The sequence below is a fragment of the Pyricularia oryzae genome, chromosome 3, assembly GCF_000002495.2.
Source record: "Pyricularia oryzae 70-15 chromosome 3, whole genome shotgun sequence".
NCBI lineage: Eukaryota > Fungi > Ascomycota > Sordariomycetes > Magnaporthales > Pyriculariaceae > Pyricularia > Pyricularia oryzae.
Window position 1 is genome coordinate 4,858,325 of NC_017849.1, and position 23,589 is coordinate 4,881,913.

Sequence of the window (23,589 nt, forward strand, 5' to 3'; positions counted from 1 at the left end):
ATGGGAATTAAGGCATGATATCCTCGACATGGCTTCAGGGCGGGCGAGGCCCAGGTTTCACACACCGGTTGTATTCGGTCTTGTTCTTCCTGGTACAAATCTCCAGCCAGCAACATGATCCGGTCAGGAATTTTTGCCGCAGATTTGGGCATCAAACGGCCGTCATCGACCGCAAGCTTTATATTGATGGCGGCTTCATCAACTGGAGCCCCATGTCTCAGTACCCAGCCAACAAATCAAGTAAGCACAATGCAATAGGCCAGGTCGGTGGAAAGCTCGAGGTCAAAGATACAGGGGGCAGGCCTTGCTGACATGGAGACATTAGACTCTTGGTTACTGTACCAAGATCTCGATTCTAGCAGCCCCAGTGGTATGCCTCAACTGTATGCTAACCTCTCGAAAAACGAAAGCATACCCCAAGTCAGCGGTGGAGTGCTATGGGCAGATGACGTGAACAAACGTTTCTATCTGTACGGCGGGGCCATCAACGATGCCTCGGAGCGACTGAACTCATTCGAGCTGTGGTCATACGACGTGCTGCATGACAGTTGGGATTCGTTCGGTCCCTCTAGCATTGGCATCCAGCGTCTAGCATACGGTGCCGGTGTCGGTGTTTCCAGGACGGGAACAGGGTGTGAGTAGTCGCAAAAGTCCGTCCGGCCAGGTCCCGTGCTTAACATAGTTCTTGAATAATAGATTACTACGGTGGATGGATGTCCAATGCAACTATTCCGGGCTGGGGAGGCCTTCCTGCCGCATCCTCGTATCTGGTGACATACGATTACGATTCAAACAGCTGGAGCAATGACACCGGCCCCGACGACATCCCGCGAGCAGAAGGTTCAATGGTCTTCATTCCTGCTGCCGATGGCGGCATACTGGTGTACGTGGGGGGGATAACCGACTTGTCTGGAAACGGCACGGCTATTCAAGGGCAGTCTCTTGCCAAAATAATTCTCCTGGATATCATCAACGCAAAGTGGTATATCCAGGATGCCACTGGTGACGTGCCTGACATGCGTCGGCGGTTCTGTATGGATGTTTACCTGGACCGCGGACAGATCAAGCTACAACATCTTTCTCTATGGCGGGGTGGGCATTGCGCCGGACAAACAAGCCGGCTTCGACGATGTTTACGTTCTTTCCATCCCTAGCTTCACATGGACCAAGCTCGAGCCAGGGGATCGCAACGGCACAGGCAAATACCCCCATCACAGTTTGACATGCAACATGGTGCCGCCACGGAGCAATGATGAGTACAGCGGAGCAGGAGGTGGGCAGATGTTGATTATCGGTGGCACGTTTCCGCTGACGCAGGATTGCGACACCCCGACTCAATGGGGCACCCATAACCTCGACTTCGGGGCGCACGATCCATGGCAGATATACAAGGCTCAGGAAGTGCCTAACGCGGTGCCCAGCCGTGTGGTCTCAGTCATCGGCGGCGATTCTACTGGCGGAGCCACTGTGACGCAACCAAGTCGTGGATGGAACAACCCGGACCTGGGCGTCGTCATAACGCGGACCGGGCCAGTTCTGAGTGCGACACGGTCACCGACCCGATCTATTCTTGCTTCGACCGACCAGCCGAAAGCAACACCGATGAATGCAGGACAGATCGCTGGCATTGCGATAGGCGCAGTGATCACGCTCATTGCGATGCTCGTCTCAGCTACAACCGTTACTCTGTGTCTCCTGCGTAAGACAGGGCAGAGGAAACACCAACAACAACATCAAGGTGCTCCAATGAGCGAACGGGGCGGGACCGTAAACACCCATGGAGCCGAGTTGAGTTCGGATGGGCAGAGGTTCGAGACCGACGGGGTAGAGAAACTAGGATGGGAGGGCCCCATGCAGTTCACCGCAACGCCGGGAGAAGGTTCATCACCAGTGGAATCATCGTACCTGCCCTTGTCCCCTTTCCTGACACCACCCAGCGGTACACTAGCCGAAGGTCGAGCCTCTCTGGCAGGCCCGGATTTTGATCCATCACAGATAGCAGAGTTGGAGGGCACCATTGTACCGATAGAACTGGTTGCGGGATCTGTAGCCAACTCTGAGGCAGGGGATCTAGAAGCTCCGATAAACAGGGACGCAGGAATCGACCGGCGTCACAGCACAGCACTAGACGATAGTCAAAGCGCACAACGGCGACCTCCTATGCCGCCGGAAGACGACAGCCTACCGAGCCTGACGGATAGTCACGGCAATAGCGACGCAGTGTCGCCGCTCTCACCACGCGGTCCTCCTCCACCATTCGACCCGCCGAGGCGGGGCTGGACGCCACAGGTCAGTCAGTTGGAGATGCCGCTCCTACCGAGCATAAAGAGTGGTCTGCAGCGAGGGTCTTGGCGGGTCTTTTTAGATGACAACGAAGAGTTTTGTCTCAGTCCCAAGTCGATGGAGCCTGATGCATCTGGCCACGGGGCGATGGAGACGCCATCCGCCCCCGACCCGGGGACGCAGAGCCTCCAACTCCGCGAAGCACCCACGCCGCCGGAACTTGGCACACCGCCTATCGATGATACGAGAGCAGTTGGATGATTTTATATCATGGGCGTTCCAGCCAGCTTTCCCCAGGCCTTATCGTGTCTAGCGTGCTGAAGCCATCGCGGCCATGGCTGTATGATTTGGCCAGTCTGTTTGTTACCTCATAGATCAAGGCACTGCTGGCGGCAGGTTGCTAAGCGGTACCAGATATTTTACTCATTATCTAGGAAAGGCCCACTGTAGGGTAGGTATTTCCCCACGTTCACGACGATCTTTACGCAAATTTCTGAGTCCACAGGAACCAACGCGATAACGACAATTCACATGTACATGCGGTCTGGCCAAAAGAACAAACGAACAAAAAACAGGGTGATTAACATAGAGATGGAGATACAGGCGCTAATCCGGCCCCGACCCGACAAGGCCAATAAGGATGAGGGGTTGACGTCGGTACTAGAAACGGAAAGGAGGATGGATGCAAGCGCGGGACGGAGACGGGTCAAGCTGCAAGTAGATCCATCAGAACCAGAGAAAAAAGGAAAAAGGAAGAAACTATGGGGAACAAAAAGAATTTTCACTTTTTACTTCTTGCTCTAGATCTCCTTCCCGTCTTGCCGTGTCCCTTCACCGACGTTGTTCATGTATGATACCCGCACCGGTGAGCCGGGGGGTTTGGATCGGAATGTCACCCGCGTGGACGGAATCTCGTTCCCTTCTTTGGGCTCCCATCATTCTTTTTTTTTTTTCATTTGCAGTCAATACTCCCTTGGTTGGTCGAGTCTCTCAGGGCTCAGGTCAGGACCCGATCAGATCAGATCAGGGTTGCGTTGACGAGTGGCAAAAAAGTATGGAAGCGAAAGTGGGTGGTGGATAATTAACCAAAAGAAAAAAAAAAGAAAAAAAAAGTAACTCGCTAAGGGTTGTGTGCTTGTCGCGGGCGATGACGAGAGCGCCAAACGATGGCTGTTTTACACACGATGGAGGGAAAGTTGGTAAAGGTAGGGGGTATGAATGAGGTGGATGATGTGATTGATTGACAGTCACCATAGAGATTTTTTTGATGATTTTTTCCCTGCGCACGCCATCAACTCAAAATGACAAAATACATTACCAAACGACAATTTGACTCTGGCTATTTCGAGTCTATTTTGTCACGATGACCATATTTTACCCATCCGAATAAGGAGGGTAAAAGAAGAATATAGTACTATGTGTGACCAGTGTTACCTACCAAAAGCAGCCGGCGACATGAATTCTGTATACCTTCTCAGTAACGATTTTCTCTTCATGCAAGACGTTCCAGCGCAGGGGGGGTTTCATTGTGTGACGCATGTCAACAATCCAATTGCGTGCTAATGTCTCATTGACATGTCTTTGTTCCAACTACGGAGGACTACTACTGTGATACCTTGTTGTCAACTTGCGTTAAAAAACGCCCACGACCAGGGCCGCAAGTACCTTTTAGTAATCCCCCTTGAACCGCCCCGCGGTTTCCCTCCCCCAGGATCAGAAAAATTGCTTGACGAAAAGAAGCATCTCATTACGGATAGGCGATGGGAAAACGATCGATCATCGATTGGTGGGCGTCAAAGCCCCGTCGTTCGGTTTACGGAGAAGTATTTTTTTTTTCTCTTGGTTTTACTTTCGCGTGCTAGCTGATGCGCTTCGCATAGGTGGCTGACGGGTCTAGGCCTTTTCTTCTTTGCCCTTCTTTACTTCTTCTCACGACGGTGATAGATTAAATAAACCGAGGACTACTCTTGGCGTTGGGGTAAAGTCTCGTTGTTGTCAAGTGTCCGTAGAGCGTCAGAATATCCTCGTGGATCCTCGTGGATCCTTTCTTTCTTTTCTTTTGACTTACTTGCTTCTTGCTAGCTTTACCGATATCGATACGTGGTCTTTTTTAGACGGCCAAGAAAAATAGAAGAAAAATCTATCCGAACCACCCCCCCAAAACCTTCGCCTAAATCCCAATCACAAACAAACATTAGGCACAAAGCACGTAAGACGTATGATCCGAAAAAAAAAGACCCTTGGACCCTTGAGGTTGTAGTATGGTCCGGAGATGTCATGTAGATAACGAAAACAAAGGTGTAGGTTCCAAAAATAGTATTGGTGGGCCGGGTCTTCATTTTTACGCTTACTGAGTTTTTTTTGTGAGCTTCCCAAATCCTCTTACGCTTCTTTATCTCGAACGTCCCGTCTCCAAGATACGAATCAAATCCCCGAAGCGAGGCGACAGAAAAAAAAAAAGACCGGTCCGTGTGAGGCATGCCTGCCAGGTTGCCAGGGTCGCCCACGATAACGGATACCGTCTGACCGCGCTAGGCAGGTTTGTTTGGTCTGGAAGTTTTGGGCAGCTCATGTGGCTGATCGGCCGTAGATCTTTTTGGGGACTATTATCGACACGCTAAGTCTAGATTCGGAGGAGTGACATAGAAAATTTTGGATCAGAGAAAAAGAAAATGAAGAGGTAGGAAAAAAAAAAAAAAAAAAAAGCACATCGGAGTTGGCGAGCGGCTGAACAGACACACCCTGCGTGTCGGACAGGGCAGCAACACAGCTAACAACTAACACCTTTTGGAAGCGAAGTTCTAGACTAGTGCAGCCATCATATGCAGCCTCCTGATTCTGGCAAGCTGGCTGTCCGACTTGTTACTTCTAGGGTGCGCCGAGAAGGACGGTATTGATGACGGCTTTGTACTCGTACGCACCCTTTCCAAACTTTTACATAAGCTCAAAAGGAGGGGGAGTGAGTGGCAAGCTTACCTATGCTGTAACCTCGTTATCGTGGGGTATAATTGACTCCCGTTAAGCCAAAAGCCCATTCGTTCCCAGAGCCTCGGGGCAAAGTCCAGGGCCAGGTAACAAATGCCATTTTTTTGTCGACGGAGTACGGCAAAAGTTCGCGGCATTGTCATTATACTCTGTACCTATTCAACCAATTAATCCCACTGCTTGTTCCCCCTTGTAAGTCTCACCCGCGCATCTTGTTTCCATTCTGGGATCGACCCGCAGCGGGATGCCTACTTATTTCCACATGGTGCAGAAGAAGAAAAGGGTACGCGAATAAAGAGCGAAAAAAAGAAATAAAAGGAGTGAAAAAAATGTTGGACTTGATTGACAATGCAAAACTAGCTTCAATCTCTAACGCCATCTCTCTCCATACCTTAGTCCAAGCCTTTCCGTGCCAACGTGCCTCCATCGGCCCCCGCAGTTTGATTTTCCTTTTTGGAGCTTTAAGGAGGCGGGAGAGCAATTGGAAAAGAAGAATATGCAGGATGACGAACCGACCCCCGATCGACATCATGGAAAATAATTGTTAGCGACTTCAGTTTTGTGTGACAATCGAAAATCCGCACATCTTGCCCTTCTTGGTATCCTGGTATCTTGCCCTTCTTGGTATCCTGGTCAATTTGACTAGGGAAAATAACAAAAAAAAAAAAAAAAAGACTTGGCTCTAGAAGCCTTGGCCAAATAAGCAGTTTCCGTGAAACCTATTCGGTTAAGTAGTTCGTGGACGGGATGTAAAATAGATAACATCGTCATATAACGTACCCTACCTAGGAAACCCCTCAGAGTTTGCATCGGCCATTGGCAAAAAGGGTAGTTGGATTTGTTTGGTCCTCGTACGTAGCCTCGACAGCCTCATGGTACATCATCCATAAGCAGTAAGCAGTAATAGGAAGACCAAGACCGTGGCCTTTTGCCAATAGTAGGTCGGCCTTGGTAACCATGACGGTACGTGCACACACACGAATGCTACGCCTACCTTTTCTTCTTTTTCTTCTCTATCCCCCCCCCCCCCCCTCTCACTCATGATGTCGCAGCCATCTGCAGGAGAGCTACTTTGTGCTGCAGCACCCTCTCATGCAATGCAACTCGGTGTTCCTGATATTAAGTTCCCAAATAATTTGTTGGTCGTACAGCTATAATTTTTTCTCGTCTTGTGCCTCGGCTCTACCTATCCCAAGACACGGAATAGAGAAAGATTGGACAAAAGCGGGAAAAACAACAACGGCAACAAAAAAAACAAATGAGGCATGAATGAAGAAGGAGCTGCGAGGCCCCCCACGCGGGCCAGTTTGTTTAAAAGGTTGGCTCACCCATTTTAGGGTGTTGTGGCATGGGAACGGCAGGTATCTGGCGTGCCTGATTGCTGGGGGAAATCCAATTAGATTGGACGGGATTGGGGAATTTTTTATTTTTATTATTCTTTTCAGTTCTCTGCCTCGCTTGTAGACTGTAAATGGACAGTTTTCCGTAAGCCTATCATGCAAAAAGCGCACCCTGATAAACGAGGCAAGGATTCCAGCCTGAGTAACAAGCGCACCAAAAAAAGAGAGTCAGGGGGTGAAAGAATACGATGACGAGTTGCTGGCCGAGGAAGGGGGGGGGTTCTCCCTGTCACGGCTACGGAGACACGCACATCTGTTAAATGCCGTCCTCGGATGACGCTATCGGTACCTTGTTTTCCTTGTCTGTCAAGGTTCAATGATGAGAAGAAAAAGAAAAAGAAAAAGACAAATTGAACGCCAAACAATTTGTGTTAGTTGGCGGTTCCCTGTCAGGTGCGGAGGGTGGAAGGTGAACAGGCCGCCGCCGGCCGCTCGGTGTCCTTCACGCCTCTTCACCTGCATAAGCACGCAAGCCACGTGCACTTTCGGCGAGCGAATGGGGCCGTTGATGTGCAAAAGCAGCTCCGGAAAAGCAACCAGGTCATTTTCGGCGGTACTATGAATGGGCTCCCATAAAAATTTTGGGGTTGGCTTATGGATCACACAAGCCTGATGACAGGTCTCGAGAAAAAATGACCGGACTATTTTCTTGCCTTTTGCTTTTGCAACTGGGGAAATGACTTTTTATTTTGTGGGTACTAGATAACCCACAGCCACTCTGTTGGTTCACGACACAGTTGCTAAAAAAATTGTTAACGGCACGGGGATTTGCAAAAGAGACGATAAGGAGAAGGAAAAAAAAAAAAAAAAAAAAAGGATGATGAATACAAGCAGGCTGATGATGTGAGACGAAGTTCTAGTCTCGCACTAAAGAAAGCAACAAAACAGGGGCCTCCGTCGAGAATCATTCCAGTCAGATGCCGCTAGTCTAGACGAGATTCTAAGCAGAGCTTGGTCGGGCCGGCCTTGTTTCGTCAAAAGACAAGGCAATGGCGACGCTTATTCAGCTCGGGGTGTATCAGAGCCTTCCTCAAAAGACTGCGGGGTAGCCATGGAAATACGATATCAAGCACAAGAGTAGGTACCTAGGTAGGTATGTGATGTGTTTGTTGTAAATCCTTACTACTGCGTATAGTGCAGTTACAAAGTACCAAAAGCTGGACTTATTCACAATGTCAAGGGCCACTTGTGCCTGGCATTAGACAGTCTCATCAGCTGTTATAGTCACATACCCACCCATATGTGTACCTCATCATTGTTGCATATTTTCACAAAATGATGAGCGTCGGCAGGCCACGAAAGCGGGCTTGGCTGTGCGGATATCGGTGCGTGGCTATCACCAAAGCCGGGCGGGATGGGTAAGAAAATGACCAGTCAATAAATCTTGCTGTCAGCTGCAAGGCCGGGCTGTTTCCCAGCCGAAGGGACGCCTTGGGGGGCCCAGCATAAATGAGCATGGGATTTCGTTAGCTAATGCGAACCCCCCAGGAAGGTGCGACCCTCCCCGCCAGCTCGATAATTACCTTTTTTTTTTATTTCTTGTTTATATCCGAAGAGCAACCGATTACCGTTATCCGTAGGTACCTGCCTTGCCTGCCTACCCTCGCTAACTTGATGAGGTTTGGCCGGACTGTGGGAGGTAATAACCAGACTGGATTAAGTTCATTCCTGCAGACCAAAGCTCGTCATATCTGTGATGTGCGCCTTTCCGCACAGAATCTGCAGGAGCCCGTTCCACATGCAGCAACGTGATTCGAGAAGGGGTCTTGGGAGTTTGGGTGATAGGTTTGACCGCTGGTCCACACAATTGTGAATGAGTATGCTTTTGTGTCTTTTATTTTTATTTTATTTTCGTTTTCTATTTTTGTTTAATTTTATACTTCGACGAAAGAATAAAAAACGTCGGGGGGCGCCGGGACATGCTTGTCGTAATTTTGTTTTATTTTTTGTTGTTTTTCTTCTCGGCTGGACAAACCCAATTGAACCAACTGTGGCCCTTTTCATTAACAACGTGGGACATCACCGAGCCAGCTGTGGCCTGTAGATCAAGCACACCCTCCACTTCTTACCCTGGGGGCGCCCAAAAACATGCGTTTATGTGCCTCCTTCACACGTATCACTGCCTATCACCCGCTCTTTTATTTTCTTCTTCCCCGCCGGGATCTCCACCGTCTTGGGATGTCCGGTGGCCCCCCCTTTTTTATTTTTTCTATCGGCCGGATGCGGCTTTGCAGTCACCGTCAACACCGTGTGTGCCGGTCATACAACCCCATTGGACTTGGATCGACCAGCGTGGAACCCTGAAAATTCAGGGCAGTAGCCCCCATCTTTTAGTGTTTGTATACGAAGTAATACATAAAATTTCCTGTATTTGCGACTCAATACTTGGAGTCATGTTATTCAGCGGGAATGAGAAAAACGAAAACCCCCAGATGTACGATACATCAGCAAAGAAGGACTGACAAGTCAAGTTCACCGCAAATACACACCGCTTTCATGTCAAAACAAACAAACACCGGACCGTCTCGCCATCTCTAATAAGTCTGAGAAGGCGCGCAACGGTGGCGAGACCGGCTTTATTGGCGGTACTGTCCTTTTTTTTTTATCCCGTGCACTATCACCAGGAACCAGAGCTTAGCAACCAGAAGGGACGAGGAACAAAAAGAAAAAGAAAAAAAAACCGAAGCGAGCCAATGCGGGGCAGTGGACATCTCGGTATCACGACACCCAAAGAAATGACGTGATTGGCTCAATTCCCCGTGCGGCATGGGGAGATCAGGCGCTCCGCTTTCGGCTGGGCGTCAATCCCCCACCGATAAACTCCTTCAGCTTCTCCACCAGGAACGGGCCCCAACTCAAGGGTTTATCGTAAAATTGTGGTACCTGGCGAGCCATGAGCTGGAGATAGCAAAGGTTATCGACAGCCGATCGGGCACGCCGTTAGGGGAGAAAAAAAAAGTTTCGGGGATTTTGCAATCATGGCCGAGGAGCACGAGGAGTCATATCTGAACTCGGGCCTTTACTAATATGTTACGAACATGGTATAAACTGGAGCAATTTCCTATTGTTGTCTGTAGTTCTCACCTCAGACCAACTAATTCTTAGAATTTTGGTACCTTGACAGTTGATCAGATAAACGGTACCGGAACCTTTCTTCTCTTCTTTCAGTTGATTCCAATCCCATCTTTGAGCAAGGAAGTAGACAAAAACAGAAGTAAAGCAGACACCTGACTATCCAACTTAAGCTCGGTGACCTCACCCACACCCCTCGGATGAATTGCCTATTCATATCCAACGACCCAGAAGAGACACCGCTCCGAATACAACGCGGCCGCAGCAGCGGAGAGGCAGAGTTATAGAGATCGACACCAAGATCCGCTTCAGACTCTCGACTACGACTCGTCCAACGTCTTGCAGGACGTTGGTTTGGAAAACACCAACCGATTGGTAGTTGACTGAGATCTTGTGTGCCGTTCGTTGTGCATCAACAAGACTCCCAAGCAGCCGGGACCATCAATAGGATCAGCAAGACTACCGACAGGAAAACAAGAAGGCAAGATTAATTGATTCCTGATCGATCATCATCACCATAATCATCTTGAAGGCCCTCGACTCCTAGGTACTCCCTTGAGATCCAAGTCGGTTGATGATCTGCCTTACTACCTTGCGAGGTACTTGGTGACTTTTTTTTGCCTGCCGGTTACTAGTCTAAACAAACGGAGGTGCCCACTTTACTTCAACCCGCCATTCGGGAGCCTCCATTTGAGGGACGAGGAAAATCAAGACCGCCTAGGTCTTTAGCGGCTGAGAACCTACAAGACAGCTGCCCCTCCCCCAATCCCTATCAACCAACCCGCTTGTTTGGATACCTACAGCCAGGTATCTAGGTATTATTGTAGGGAGTTAGGAACCTATCTATAGGTGCCTACGGTACCTTGGTTGTTCAAAGTACCCGACCTGACTAGGCACGGTACCTGTGGGACTTTGTACCTTGGACCCCCGACCTGGGAAACCCCCGACCCCCCATCAAAATCCCACGAAAATCCGTGGTCAGCTGCCATATTTTCTGCGCGTCCCCTAGCTAGCTCGCATTGAAACCAGCTACAGGACCAGAAGTCGAAACCAAGCCAATTCCAGACATACATTGGATTGCACTACCTACCTAGAGCAAGCACGCAATTTGTTGGTTCCGTCGTGCCCGGCGTTCCGTCATCGCCCGCCACAAGTTGCTTGCCTGAGAACCCCTGTTAACATTTGCCGGGGTTGGTGACTTTTTTTAACAGTCAGTTGGTATAGCCAAGGGAAAGAAAAAGAAGAAGAAAATAACAATTGAGACGAAATTCAGACAGACAGACAGACAGACAGGCAGGCAGTCAGTCAAGTCACAAACGAACAAAACACAGGCACCACGCCTGGTTACACTCTCAACAAGAATAAGAATAGACAGACACAGGGAAAAAGAAACAACAGGCCGGACAGCAGCAAAACATCGGATACAATCAAGCCACATCACATCTTGCATCCACGCCCTTTAATCGTCACGCAGACCCAGCCTGACTTTTTTTTCATCATATTTTATTTTATTAAATTATCTCTTTTTGGACCCGACAATTGAGCGACGCAACGGGTCCCACAAGCGCAACCGCCCACTCCCCAGCTAGGCCGGCCTGTTACTTCCTACCCCACGTCCTGTTTCACCCCAGCCTACCAGGCTCCCCCGGCTGCCAGTAGTAAACCCCCCCCCCTTGCTCACCCGCTGAACCCTGCTACGCCGCCTCGCGCCCTGCTGCGGGCTGTCCACCAGCACCAGGTTGAGGTGATTTTTTTTTTTCTTGGGTGCCAAAAAGGTGCTCACGCACGCCGCTACATCGCATCAGAAGGCAAAGGCACGCTACGCTGCACAAAAGGGTGGGTACCACCAACGGTCGTCCAATCCCTTGCCAGCCCTGGCGTCACTTTACTTCTAGACAACTACCTGCTCCTCTTTGGGACGGACACCGCGGGACCTGAGGAAACTAAACTCGTTTTGTGCCTCGTCTCTCTGTCTTTTTCTCTTATTTGATTTTTCTATAATTTTTTTCCCTTTATTCCACCTTGTTATTTATTTGTCTGGGACGGCTGACGTTATTCGGTACCTTGCTTGGGTTGCTGTCCTCAGCTCCCTTGTTGCGTGTAATACCACTCAACACCCACACCCACCCCTGTCCACTACTCTCAAAAAGTCATAAAGCATCCATCCCCTCTCTCCCTCCTCCCCTTCCTCTCCAAATGTATCTTTCCTCCAGGCGGAGATCGGGTCATGGACCATCAGTTACCACAGACGTCAAGAAGTCCGTATTCGTATCCGAACACTCTCAGGCCTCATCCACTCGCACCAAGCCATCATCATCCTCGCGGCCCAACATGACGAGGCGAACAACACCCCAATCATCCCACAAGTCGGGGAGCAGGAGCTCAAGAGATCGCGAGAGAGACTGGGATCGGGAACAAGACCATTGGTATGAGGAGCAGAGGGAAAGTTTCCCTCAATACTGGTAAGTGCACCATTTCACCTCTCGTCACCGAGCACCTTGAAATCTTTCACCTTGAGGGACCAGATTTCCTCACACAACCTGACTGGCTCGAGATCTGGCTGTCCCATGCCTGACTACCTGCCAAGCTACTTCCCCCTCCAGCTCAAATGCGGAGACGTTGGGGTTGTCTCGGCAGGGATTGGCGCTCTTGTCCCTGCATCTCCGGACTTGTCCGGGACCCTTTTCATTTTTTCTGTGTCTATGTCTATATCGAGAGAATTTGTTCAACTAACACGGTTGCAGCATGAGCTGTGAAAAGCAATTTGTGCCACAGGACGATCGGTTTTTATACTGCTCAGAAACGTAAGTGCAACCAATCTATGTGGGACAAAGTGCTATGGCACACCTACGTCAGAAGTACAACGACTGACAATATCACAGATGTCGCGTGCACGACCATAACTCGAGTGCAGTAACCCCATCGTCACAGCATTCTTCGTCAAGGTCATACGCAAGCAGCGCATCATATGCGTCGGCAAACTACCCGTACTATTCTGTTGAATACTCGGAGTCGAGGGATATCATTCCCCGAGCATCACCGTCGAGGCCCAGCTCTATGCACTATTCTCCACCAGCCACGTCGAGTATGGCATACCACGGCGCTACACTGTCGGCCTTGAGGTCTCTGTCAATCCAGGACGACAGCCCGCCATCTCCCACCACCGCGGGCGCATACCACACATACAACACGGCAGGATCGGCCCGTGGCGCTCCAAGCCCCGCGACCTCGTACTCGAGTAGACCCAACCCCAAGAAGGGTTACTCGTCAACATACGACAATAGCACATATTATGCCGACTACAGCGATGTGCCATCGCTCGATCGCCCACTTCCCCGCCGGGCCACCACATATTCGCGCCCTAAAAGCATTGAGCTCGTTACGCCCATGGTCAGCCGCTAGAGATTCTTCAGTGCTTATCATCCGGACGACAATACGATTTGAAATCTATCGAAAAAAAGAAATTGATTACGAATGTAGCCGAGGAAGGCCGGTTTAGCCACGAGTCACGAGTACATGAAGCGATGCAACGTCTTGGATGACCATCCGGGCGACTTTGGGAGCGCCGGTCGAGGCCGCCGCTTGACAATGCCGAGCGCTTGTCCGCGGCGTCTCTTTCACCTTAAGGACAGGACGTAGCATGTTTTGGGTGGCTGTCGATGCCCCGGGTGGCGTGAAGGGGTACAGAGTGGGGTTGCATTCCTGGGGAGAAGCATCCTTCTGGGTACACCATATCTCAGTCCCGCTATGCAACCTTCCGTGTGGAGAGTTCATTTCGGAGAAACTGGCTCGGCTGACTGGGGGCGACCATTGTCACCCCGCTTCCCTCGATCCTAGATGTGTGACGAGAGACACATGTCCTCTGTTACTATCTTGATCATGACGGCGATCCATCTTTGCATGGCTGGAGCTTTGCAAACATGGGTTTCGAAGGACGAAAAAAAAAGAGGACGCGATCGATTGGAAGGCATAATCTCGTTTGAGCATTTTCTTCTATGTCTGTTTTTTTTTTTTTTTTTCTTATCTCTGTTTTCTTTGTGGCGTTTCTAATGGGTCTGCTGATCGAAAAAGGCAGACGCCAACATTATGATGTACTGAAGCATTTTGCATAAAGAGGCGTAAAAGGCATTGCTTTTTACTCGGGCTTTTCTGGTTTCTCCTCATTTGTTACCATTGTTGCTTGGCAAGTATGGGCTTCCTTGTTACTATATGCATACTACCTACCACCTCGGAGTCTGGGAAGCATGGATCACAGTTGGATGTGATTCCGGGGATATTGTTTTGGTTTTTTATTTCACCATTGGTCACGCGTGCGAGTCCTGATTAATATGAAGAGCATGCAACGAATTATCGTTGCCCCTCAAAATATAATGTATTACCACATCTTGGCGAACGTACAAACAAATGTACCCTCCCATGTTCTTTGCAAGGTACAGCGTGGCTTTTTGAGATACACTGTTGTCTTGTCCTGCACTGTCCTATTTTCCCCCTGTTTGCTTATTATATTATTTCACCATGTTTTCCCCCCTCTCGTCTCTTAATTGCTCAACTCGGGATCGACCAATCAACACAACGGGGTGTGTGGTAGTCTTTTCTCGTGTTCTATTCCTGATGAAAAAGACGATGTTTGTCCCCTTCTCTTCTCAAGCCTCATCGTGTTTCAATAAACCCAGTGACATATTAATATATCAACACAACAATACATCCCCCACTGATCAATTTCTCCTGTTCGTCTTGGATAGACCAATTCAAACTACGAAGTAAGATGCAAGAGAGATGTTCAGTTTGCATAAAATCGATCCAATGGCAAGAAACAAGCATCGGGTTTACTGTGCCGTAACGTCACCTGCCCCCTTGCTTCACTGCATTATTCGTTCATTAAAAGAGGTGTTTGGTTGGGCACACACCAGAAAAAGGTAGGCCTAAGTGAGGAAGGTGTCAAGGGTGGGTAGGGTAGATTTTGGAGAAAAGACCGGGGAAACAAAACGACGAGGGGAAAAATCTCTTTACGTGGTAAGTAAAAAAAGAAAAAAAAAAGACCTCGCCAGTTTCTACTACATACAGTATAAAAGGCTTGGCTACTAGCACCCCCGGAACCTGACTAAAAAAAAACAAAAAAAAAACAAGCGGCGCCCCTCTCTCACCTTAGCACCCCCAATGTCTCGGGTGACTGCTTGAAAAAGGCATCATGTGGCCCAATCTCCGTCGTGTATCAACTCTTCCTTTGTATGTTTCTTTTTTGTTCACTCTTTTTTGTTGAATGTTTCTTTTTTGTACACGCACGCAACCAAATCACTAGACTAGGGTATCTTGACAAAAAAAAAAAAAAAAGGCACAGCCTACTGTCCCCGGGCCTAATCTCACAAACAGAGAAGTATGCTCCGAGTCGAGTCGGATGAGAGTAAAGGCATAAAGGCTGAGTAAGGTAGAAGAAGGGAGGCAACCCAAAACAGGAAAAACATTCACCGGTAAAAGATTTGAATAAAACAAAATGTCCTTCTCAAAATCGAGAGAAAAGAGTAAAATATAAGGCATCCCTGGGATAGTCACCAATTCTTTGCTGGGGCAATGCCGGCGAGCTCCATTCTTTTTCCACCACATACTGTACCTACCTTACCCATATTGCCCATAACCGAACCGGTACAAAGACCAAGGAGCGTAAGTCGGCATCACACAGTCGCACGCCCACCCCCTCCTTTTCAATTTTCTCCACCTTTTCTTTTTATTTCTCCGCCTTTTCGGCCCCAGATTTATGCTGCAAGTGCCGAAGCAGGGAAGAGGATGATGGGATGGACTTCTCCTTTTTTGTTTGTTTACCGCGGTATGTATTCTTTATCTTTTTTTTTTTCTGTCTTTGTTTCGTCCAAGGTTATCTCAATCAACAGCCGCCCACATGCTTGCACAAAAAAACAAGGCCAGGGAAATGCAGGTATGCAAAAACCGTGCATCATCACCTAGTCTAGCAGTTCGTTCCGATACCTTATTTAACCCCCTAGGTCTATCATCCAACAAAGGGATAATAATTAGAACATGAATAAATAAAAACAAGCCCCGATTTCTGACCCCCAAGAAATGGAGAAGATTCGATTTGTTTGGGCATGATGAGTGTGCCAAGCAGGAAATCGTAAAGTACTTGATTGATCGACCAAGAGAATACGTGGTACCACGTCAGTCGTATCCAGGGCCCGCCTTTTGGGGTAGGTGCCTGGGAAAGATAAAAGATCGGGTGAAAAATAAAGGGGTCAAGTGAGTCGCCAGAAAGGGTGCTTTGCAGTTTAGGCAAACGCATCCCACATCATCTGTTGTTCTTCTTATCAGTGATACGTACGATAGGAGAAGAATGCGATAGATAGGCAATGGTATACCTTCACAGATAGGGTACTTTCGGCTAACTTTCAAAGAGTCTTATTGATAGATAGTATGCTTCTCTCTTTGTTAATCTCGTGCCCTCCATGATGGGATTTTGATATCATTTCCTTCGTTCAAGGCAAAAAAAAAAAAAAAAAAGTAAAAGCACCCAATAAACATTCGCGGGCAGGACACCCGGGAAAAGGGGAGGGAGAATAGAAAGAATGAAAAAGAGACAATCACAGAAAAACAAGACAAGAAATTGAAAACAACGGTTTTTTTTGGTTGACACAGGTGACGGGAGAATGATAAAAAAAAATAAAAAGAAACCCAAACGACCCAATCATTTGGGTTCCCGGAAAAAGTAGCATCGCCGCCCAAATGCTGAAACGCTAAAGACAGAAATGTAGAAACAAAATGTAGTTACATGACCACGCGAGAGAAACAACAAGACAAGCCTCACCTCCCCTTGGAGGAGGCCATCTCACCATATCGCCCACGGTTTTGTGTTGTGTCGTACGCCTGCAAGACGCGAGTCTGCGACTCGTCCGCCTGTGAAAAGGCGTATCCGCGTTGCTTGCGCATACGCTGGACTTGACGGACCTTGCGAATTGCCTTTTGGAACTGATCCATACTGTTATGCAAATGAAAAGAAATTAGCTTCAGCTTCTTTGACGTGACCGCGCGGAAATGATTGATAAGGAATGAAAGGTTAGTATCATACCGAGGTCTATAATCTTGGATGTTGTATTTCTGAATCTCCTGGATGTGGTGGTACGCCTCAGGCCTGTACATCCTCTTGGCGTACTTCCAGGCCACGTCCCTCAGCAGGCAAAGAACCGGCAGCACGACCAGCTGGACCCAGAACACGGCGCTAGGGAACAGGCGCGGCACCAGCCCGTCATATTCGATTGAGATGTTGAATCGGGGGAAGACCGAGGCGTAGAATACTATGAAGACGACCCAAATGACAAACGACCCAGGAATAGAGAGGACATGATACTTTGTCCAGTTGTTGGTGATGAGCGCCGCCTTGCCCAGAACGGTCAGGAGGACTGCGCCATAGAGAGCAGTTCCCCAAACCCATTTGCCTGCAATCAGGCCGTCGGCTTGGATAAGATCGTGATACCAAAAGACGACTGCACCGAGGTAAAGCAGCAGCGAGTGGTACATTGCGTTTGCAATCCATTGGGCAAAGTTCTTGAACTTGAAGAACTTGTTCTGCTGCCCGATGCCGTAGAGCTGCGGGTACTTATCAAGGAGGCCGGCCGAGACATACTGGTCCAGGATACCCAGTGCCAGCGGGGGCAGGACCGTGAACAAGACGTTGTAGAACGAAAGCGTCCAGGACTCGTAGATGATTTGTCCTGAAAACACATTTTGGAACGTGTACTGGTGGTTATATGCGTGTCAGCCAAAACAACAGGTTCATACCAACAGAAAAATTGGGTTGTTAATCCAAAAGAGCAAAATCAACTTACCCAAAACTGCGTCATGTACAGAGTGATGTTCTTGTAAAACGAGAACAAGATCGCCTTACTGACACGCTGATAACTCCATGCGCCATGAACCAGCAGCAGCTTGCGGAGGAATCGGAATTGAGCAATCGACACATCGGCGCTCCGAGCGGCCTGAAGACCCTCCATACCGCTGATGCCGATACCGATGTGCGCGGCCTGAATCATGGCTACGTCGTTGGCCCCGTCGCCGATAGCGAGCAGGATCGACTCCTTTTGATACTTCTTGACTAGCTTGACCACGAGAGCCTTTTGCAGCGGTGACACACGGCAGCAGATGACGGCCTTGCACATGATGGCAAGATCCAAAAACATCTTGTCCAGCTCGGGTTCGAGCGCATATGTAAGGGACTTGCCGTCAATGACGAGCGCGAGCGTCTCCATCTCTATCGTTCCGTCGCCCTGCGTCCTGATGGCTTCCAGCTTCTTTTGGATGTTGTCACGAGTCGCTGCAGCCGTCTCCTCATTAACGATGAGGAGCATCATGTCTTCACTCAAAAGCTTGCAGCTCATGCCGATGTTGATGGCCGTCTCCTGTCTGTCTCCTGTGAGCACCCAGACCTTGACACCGGCGTTCTGCAGCGTGTGAATCGTTTCTGGCACGCCGTCCTGAAGGCGATCCTCGATAGCGGTGGCTCCAAGAAGGTAAAAGCTATGCTCGATGAGCTCGGCCGCCTTGTCCAGCTCCTCTGCTCGGTTACCTGAGACAGTGGTTTGCGCCTTTTCGTACACAGCCATCCATTCCGTGAACTCATGGTCTGGAACCTCACGCATAGCCAAGCACAGTGTCCTCAGACCCTCCGAGGCGTACTCCTCCAAGTGCTGCAGGGTAACCTCAACGTGCGGGTTGCTCTCGTTAAGTCGCTCCAGGATGACCGTATCGGCACCCTTACAGTACACTCGGATCTTGCCATCGGGGCATCGGTATATGGTGGACATGCGCTTCCTTGTCGAGTTGAACTCGCAAACAGCGAGAAGTTCATACTCAAACTCCTGACCCTCCACCTCGATGATGACCGCCCTCGGCTTCCTGGCCACGAATTTGTATCCGAGCTGCGCAGCTCCTTCGACCAGCGCACCTTCGTCGGGTGATGCGGCCTGGTATTTGATCTTGTCGGACTTTTCGTCGCGCTCCGGAATGACTGTGTGGCACGTTGCAAGGAGTGCCAGGAAGTGCTCGATCGCCGGCGCCGTCTTGTGTGTCTTGAGGTTCTGCGCCAACTGCTTAAAGTCATGGATTCCAATCTCGACACCATCTTGTACAGTTGCGCGTCGATCCTCGGGGATATCTTCTCCATACATGATTCCCGCTATTGAAGACTGCTTGAACTCCATCATATTGCAGGTCAAGGTGCCCGTTTTGTCCGAGAACACATATTCAACCATACCCAGTTCTTCCACCAAGCTTGAAGTTCGGCAGTTTGCCGGCGTGTCGGTCTTGTCGTGGTACATGTCGAGGTCGTCGTTGATCAGAATGCCGTGCCAGTACTTGACGACTTCCAGGGTAACGAAAAGCGAAATGGGCACGAGAGCCGAGAACAAGACCCAGTATGTGACCATGTCGCGGAGGAAAACCTTGAATATCTCGAGCGCATCGGTAGCATTGTCAAGCATGATGTACGATATCGAACCGCCAAACACACTACGGGTGACGAGATCTCCGACCGTACACACGACTGAGAGGACCAGTAGGATCGCGACGAGGCCGAGGACTGCTATGTTTAGCTGTCTCTCAACCTTGGTCCGCTTGATTGGTGCGGCGGTCGCGTTGCGCATCAGCTTGGTCTCGTGACCGGTAAATACGACCACTCCGTACAGCCAGGGCGTGTTTCGCAGCGTTGCGCCACGAAGAAGCAGTTGTTCCGGATTCAATGGCAATTCCTTCTCTCCACCTCCGGCTTGCATAGTCAATGTTGCCTCATACGTGTATAGACTGCTGTTGGGTTGCTCCGACCTGATCCTGCCACCAAGCCTGCTCAGCTCGCTGGAGCTTACAAGATGCGAGGTCTCGGGAATAGCCTGCTTGATCTTGAGATTTGTCTCGCCGTCCAGGTTCGCAGTTTCGATGTAGCAGAGGCCCTCGGGCTCGGAACTTGCCAAAAGCACCAAATCGGCGGGGAAGGGCTCTTCCGACTCGACCCTGACGATATCTCCGACGGCAATATTGATCCATTTCGTCTCCTCGAACGAGGAACCCCTGAGAACTCTGGCTTTTGACATGTTCAGAGCCTTATCGGCCATTTTCCTCCGGTAGTCTTCCACCATCTCCTTGCCGGCCGAAACCATCAACACAACGATCAAGGGACCAATGGTAGTGTACTGATTCGTGGGCGACAATCTCGGTATTTGCTGCAACGCGGCAGTGAAGAGGAAGAAAATATTGGCGAATTTGGAGAACTGCTCGTAGAGGAACTTGGGGAGGAAGGTCGCAAAGTTATACTTGGCGGTCGAGACGTGATTATCAACGTACTTGTTGGCGGCATTGGCGGGAGGGTTGTTGAGGTGTATAATACGCGGTCCCAACGTCGAGGGATCAGGCTTGCCGCGACCGAAGCCGAACTTGAAGTTTCCCATGTCGAACTTGCCGCCCGACTTTTTTTGAGACGGCTGTTGATGTGAAGCGTCGCCGGTCGCCGCTCCGCCTGGCGCGCCGCCTCTTTGCTGCCCACCAGGTTCTGTCAAAGGGAGGTCCATCTCTGAGTAGCCGGATCCCCCCATTCCAAACATGTTCTTGGCGCGACCCATGAGACCGCCTCCCATGCTGAGCACGCTATTTCGTTTGCGCGCATTGTCTCGGCTCTGGTTGCCTGGGTCGTCGGCGCGCGGCGCTCCGCCGTGCTGGTAGTAGGACTGGCCGTCCTCGGGGTAGTCGTCGAAGTCGTCGGCGTATCGTTGATAGTTTCCAAGCTCTGAGGTTTGGCTGTACTGTCGAGCGGTAGGTTGCATGTACGGGCCCCGCTGCGAGGTGGCGGTTTCTGGCCTGTCTTGGGGCGTCTGTCTTGAGGATGATGGAGGAGATGTGTATTGGTCACGGCCGCCGCCGCCGCCAACAAAGTCGTCGTAAGACACGGACGGTCGCCCAGCCGCTTGGTCTTGGTTGTGAAATCGTAGCAGGTCGTCATCGTTCACGTTGGAGCGCTGGCCTCCGCCGTAAACTGGTTGATCGTTTTCGAGATCGAGTAGTAGGTCGTTATTGCTCCTCGGGGCCCCAGGGCGCCCGGGAGGTTGTTGACCAGCCATGGCTGGGTTGCTTCCAGCAATAGTTCGTTAGGTCGGCTGGGAGGCCGTATCCTAACGTTGGGACGATTGGGTTTTGGACTGTCTAGGGTTCGCCGGCAAGGAAATTATAGCGCTATTTCAGCGACATGCGCTGCTTTGCGGATTGAAATTATTCCGGTGACGCTTCTTCTCTGCTTGCTTTTTTTTGTCCTCTCTTTCGTTGTGCTAAATGCTGAGTCGTTGATACATGCGGTTTGTTGTCAGCAACGGCTTTTTTTTGTTTTGGAAAGTTGGACTCTGGCAACAGTTGCAGGGAAGCTTGCACAGCCTCGTTTTTTCCTGGGCGCAGTGGTGGACTCGTTCTGGTACCTTTTCGGGTCAGCTCCTGTTTGGAGGCGCGCTCGAGAAAAAGACAGGGTTGCTATTTCCACCAGGTTGCACAAGTTGGGTTTCAAACTGAATTGGACTCGAATTTGACAACCGCCTGTGCAATCGGACAACAAGGCATGAAATCTCAGAAATAAAAGGCGATAATACCGGCGTCGGAAACAAACAAAGATCCGCTTATTCACGAAAGAACCCGCAGAAAATTGTCCAGCCACCAGCTCGTCTGGTGTCACCACCTGCACATGAGATGTTAATTATTCCCGGGTATCGAGCAAGGAAAAAGCCAAGAAAAACAGCAAACAGTCAACACTAGGTACTTAGTGGCCGGCTGGAACGTCACCGGAGGGCGGGTACTGCAAGTTAGCGAGTAGGAACTGGCCCCTGCGACGTCAAAAAAATTTGGGTCCTCCATCCCGGCAGCCCGGCGTTCCTGGACAGTGGGCCTTCGTCCAATCAGCAACGGGGTTCACCAAGCGAACGCTGACTACCAGGCTTCAGCCACGTCCGCTGCGGTGGCCGTGACGTGTTTGGCGCCGAGAACAAACATCTGAGCCCCAGGCGCCATTTTACGCCAACGACAGACACCCAGGCAAGCCAAGCTACCGGTACAAACGGAGGTCTGAGTGCCAAAAGATTATTATACCTATCTATACCTTACCTTAGTCCATTAAGAGGGTCTATAGGGCTGCGATAAGGCATCATCCGTTCTGTACTCTTGAGCACATCACAGCACAGTAATTCTTATTTTGGCCTAATTGATTGCTTGCACCTGTACTACAACGCATGCCGCCCCACACCAGGCAACATATCGTAATAATCACGGACAAAGCCCCCGTCTCCATACGCAAGCAGTCTCAATACGAGATTTATTAAATCCCCATCGACTACATCGTGATCTGCAAACGAGCCCCATCTGCTGCTCTGCATCATGGTTTGCGGGAAGTGCCAGAAGCTCTCCAAGGGCACCTCTTTGGCCACCCCATCAGTCAAGAAGAAGTCAGAGATGTACTATGGTTCCCCGGCCTCTTCCTCGGCCTCAAAATCATCAGCCACGCTGGGGCAGACTGGTGTGTCGAAGGTGAGTTGTCCGAGTTCCTTATTCACCTGGGGTTGTCAGAACCAAGTAAGAATGCTGACATGAAATAACAACCAGAACAAACTACTATCAAAAGGAGCCAAGAATCCTTATGCCCAGTACTCGAGGTAAAGTAGTGACCCACCTGCGTGACATACTGGAACAATATTAATACTAACACAGCATCGCGTCAGTTCTTGTGACAAGTGCAAAACCAAAGTCTCACAGGGTCACAAATACTGTCATTCCTGCGCATATAAAGCAGATGGTATGTTCACCCCCTCGTTGACTCTCACATGGGGGCATTGCTCATGCTAAACTCCAAAACACAGCTTGCGCAATGTGCGGAAAGTCAAACTCAAAATCGAAGACCGGTTCCGTTCCGGTCGTCACAGGGCAGAAGTTCTCGTCCAAATGAGACCGGATGAGAGTTTATAACTACATACTGGGATCGATAGGATGACCAAATCCCGCCGGATCCGTTTAGATATGCACATGCGGCCGCCACAAACTCCATCCGCCGACTTCTCAGGACCGCTCATTCCGAAGCACCGTCGACCCAACATGCTGGCCGTCCATACCCGGAGGACTGACTACCTACTACCAGTCTCGGTGCCAACGCGATCGCCAAAGTCGCGGGGATCCTTGTAAGCCGGATTCGGATGGAATTTTGTCTCTCGAAAAGGTGCAACGATGTACCACCCTTCGATATTCGACCAAGGGATCCCTCCCGCATGTACGAGATTCATTGCTGGAATATGGGGTTCAAAGGCGTTGTTGATTATCTTTTTTTCGGCCAAATAATTCCTCCAAACCGCGTCGATGTTTGCGTCGGTGGTATGGATCATGTAAATATAATTCGTGGAATAGAAACGTGACTTTTTATAATCGTGGACGATGTCGCTGTGTAGCGTGCCAGATACAATTTCTATGTTTTTGCGTTGTATAGCAGGGATAGATTGCTTCGTTAAGCCATTATTTACTTCAAGAAACTTCGGTTCAACGTTGATACCGAGGGGGATTATACTGATTCCCATGCGATGGGGTGGCGTATTTGCCGAAACTGTGCCCAGAAGCGAGAACAGGAAAAACAAAGGTAGCATCTTGTCAAATATTTGCGAAAAGAATGTGGAATAGACTTGAAAAATACCAAGCAGAATTGTAGTTGGGATTTAAAGATAGTAGAAATAGTCGCAAGAAGTCTACGGGGGGTGATGGGAAAGACATGTCTCTTTGTCAATTAGATCGAGCAGACATGGCGAGTTTATACCATTACCCGTCGCAATAAAGTATTTTTTAAACA

General features: G+C 49.8%; 6 protein-coding genes across 6 annotated transcripts; 4 read left to right on the top strand and 2 right to left on the bottom strand.

Annotated features, from left to right (window-relative positions):
* Positions 1–14: 14 nt before the first annotated feature.
* Positions 15–2,690, top strand: MGG_05181 (uncharacterized protein; the record flags this gene model as incomplete). The annotated part of the gene is made up of 4 exons (XM_003712672.1): positions 15–240; positions 326–634; positions 697–883; positions 981–2,690. The coding sequence occupies 4 exons, from the start codon at positions 15–17 to the stop codon at positions 2,542–2,544; spliced, it is 2,286 nt and encodes a 761-aa protein (XP_003712720.1). The 3' UTR covers positions 2,545–2,690.
* Positions 2,691–4,851: 2,161 nt separating this feature from the next.
* On the bottom strand, positions 4,852–5,797 carry MGG_16878 (uncharacterized protein; the record flags this gene model as incomplete). Its single annotated transcript, XM_003712673.1, has 4 exons — positions 4,852–4,886; positions 5,025–5,089; positions 5,260–5,423; positions 5,660–5,797. The coding sequence occupies 4 exons, from the start codon at positions 5,795–5,797 to the stop codon at positions 4,852–4,854; spliced, it is 402 nt and encodes a 133-aa protein (XP_003712721.1).
* A 2,146-nt stretch (positions 5,798–7,943) lies between these two features.
* On the top strand, positions 7,944–8,481 carry MGG_16879 (uncharacterized protein; the record flags this gene model as incomplete). The annotated part of the gene is made up of 2 exons (XM_003712674.1): positions 7,944–8,026; positions 8,343–8,481. The coding sequence occupies 2 exons, from the start codon at positions 7,944–7,946 to the stop codon at positions 8,479–8,481; spliced, it is 222 nt and encodes a 73-aa protein (XP_003712722.1).
* A 1,233-nt stretch (positions 8,482–9,714) lies between these two features.
* MGG_12923 (uncharacterized protein) lies at positions 9,715–14,170 on the top strand. Its single transcript, XM_003712675.1, has 3 exons — positions 9,715–12,202; positions 12,485–12,544; positions 12,623–14,170. Exons 1-3 carry the CDS (start codon positions 11,937–11,939, stop codon positions 13,140–13,142), a joined length of 846 nt encoding a protein of 281 aa, XP_003712723.1. The 5' UTR covers positions 9,715–11,936; the 3' UTR covers positions 13,143–14,170.
* A 2,010-nt stretch (positions 14,171–16,180) lies between these two features.
* Positions 16,181–21,505, bottom strand: MGG_12922 (phospholipid-transporting ATPase 1). Its single transcript, XM_003712676.1, has 3 exons — positions 17,570–21,505; positions 16,813–17,480; positions 16,181–16,722 (listed from the first exon to the last, which is right to left on the bottom strand). Exons 1-3 carry the CDS (start codon positions 20,843–20,845, stop codon positions 16,548–16,550), a joined length of 4,119 nt encoding a protein of 1,372 aa, XP_003712724.1. The 5' UTR covers positions 20,846–21,505; the 3' UTR covers positions 16,181–16,547.
* Positions 21,506–21,803: 298 nt separating this feature from the next.
* On the top strand, positions 21,804–23,181 carry MGG_16880 (cript family protein). Its single transcript, XM_003712677.1, has 4 exons — positions 21,804–22,289; positions 22,365–22,414; positions 22,481–22,554; positions 22,619–23,181. Exons 1-4 carry the CDS (start codon positions 22,140–22,142, stop codon positions 22,702–22,704), a joined length of 360 nt encoding a protein of 119 aa, XP_003712725.1. The 5' UTR covers positions 21,804–22,139; the 3' UTR covers positions 22,705–23,181.
* The last annotated feature ends 408 nt before the right edge of the window (positions 23,182–23,589 follow it).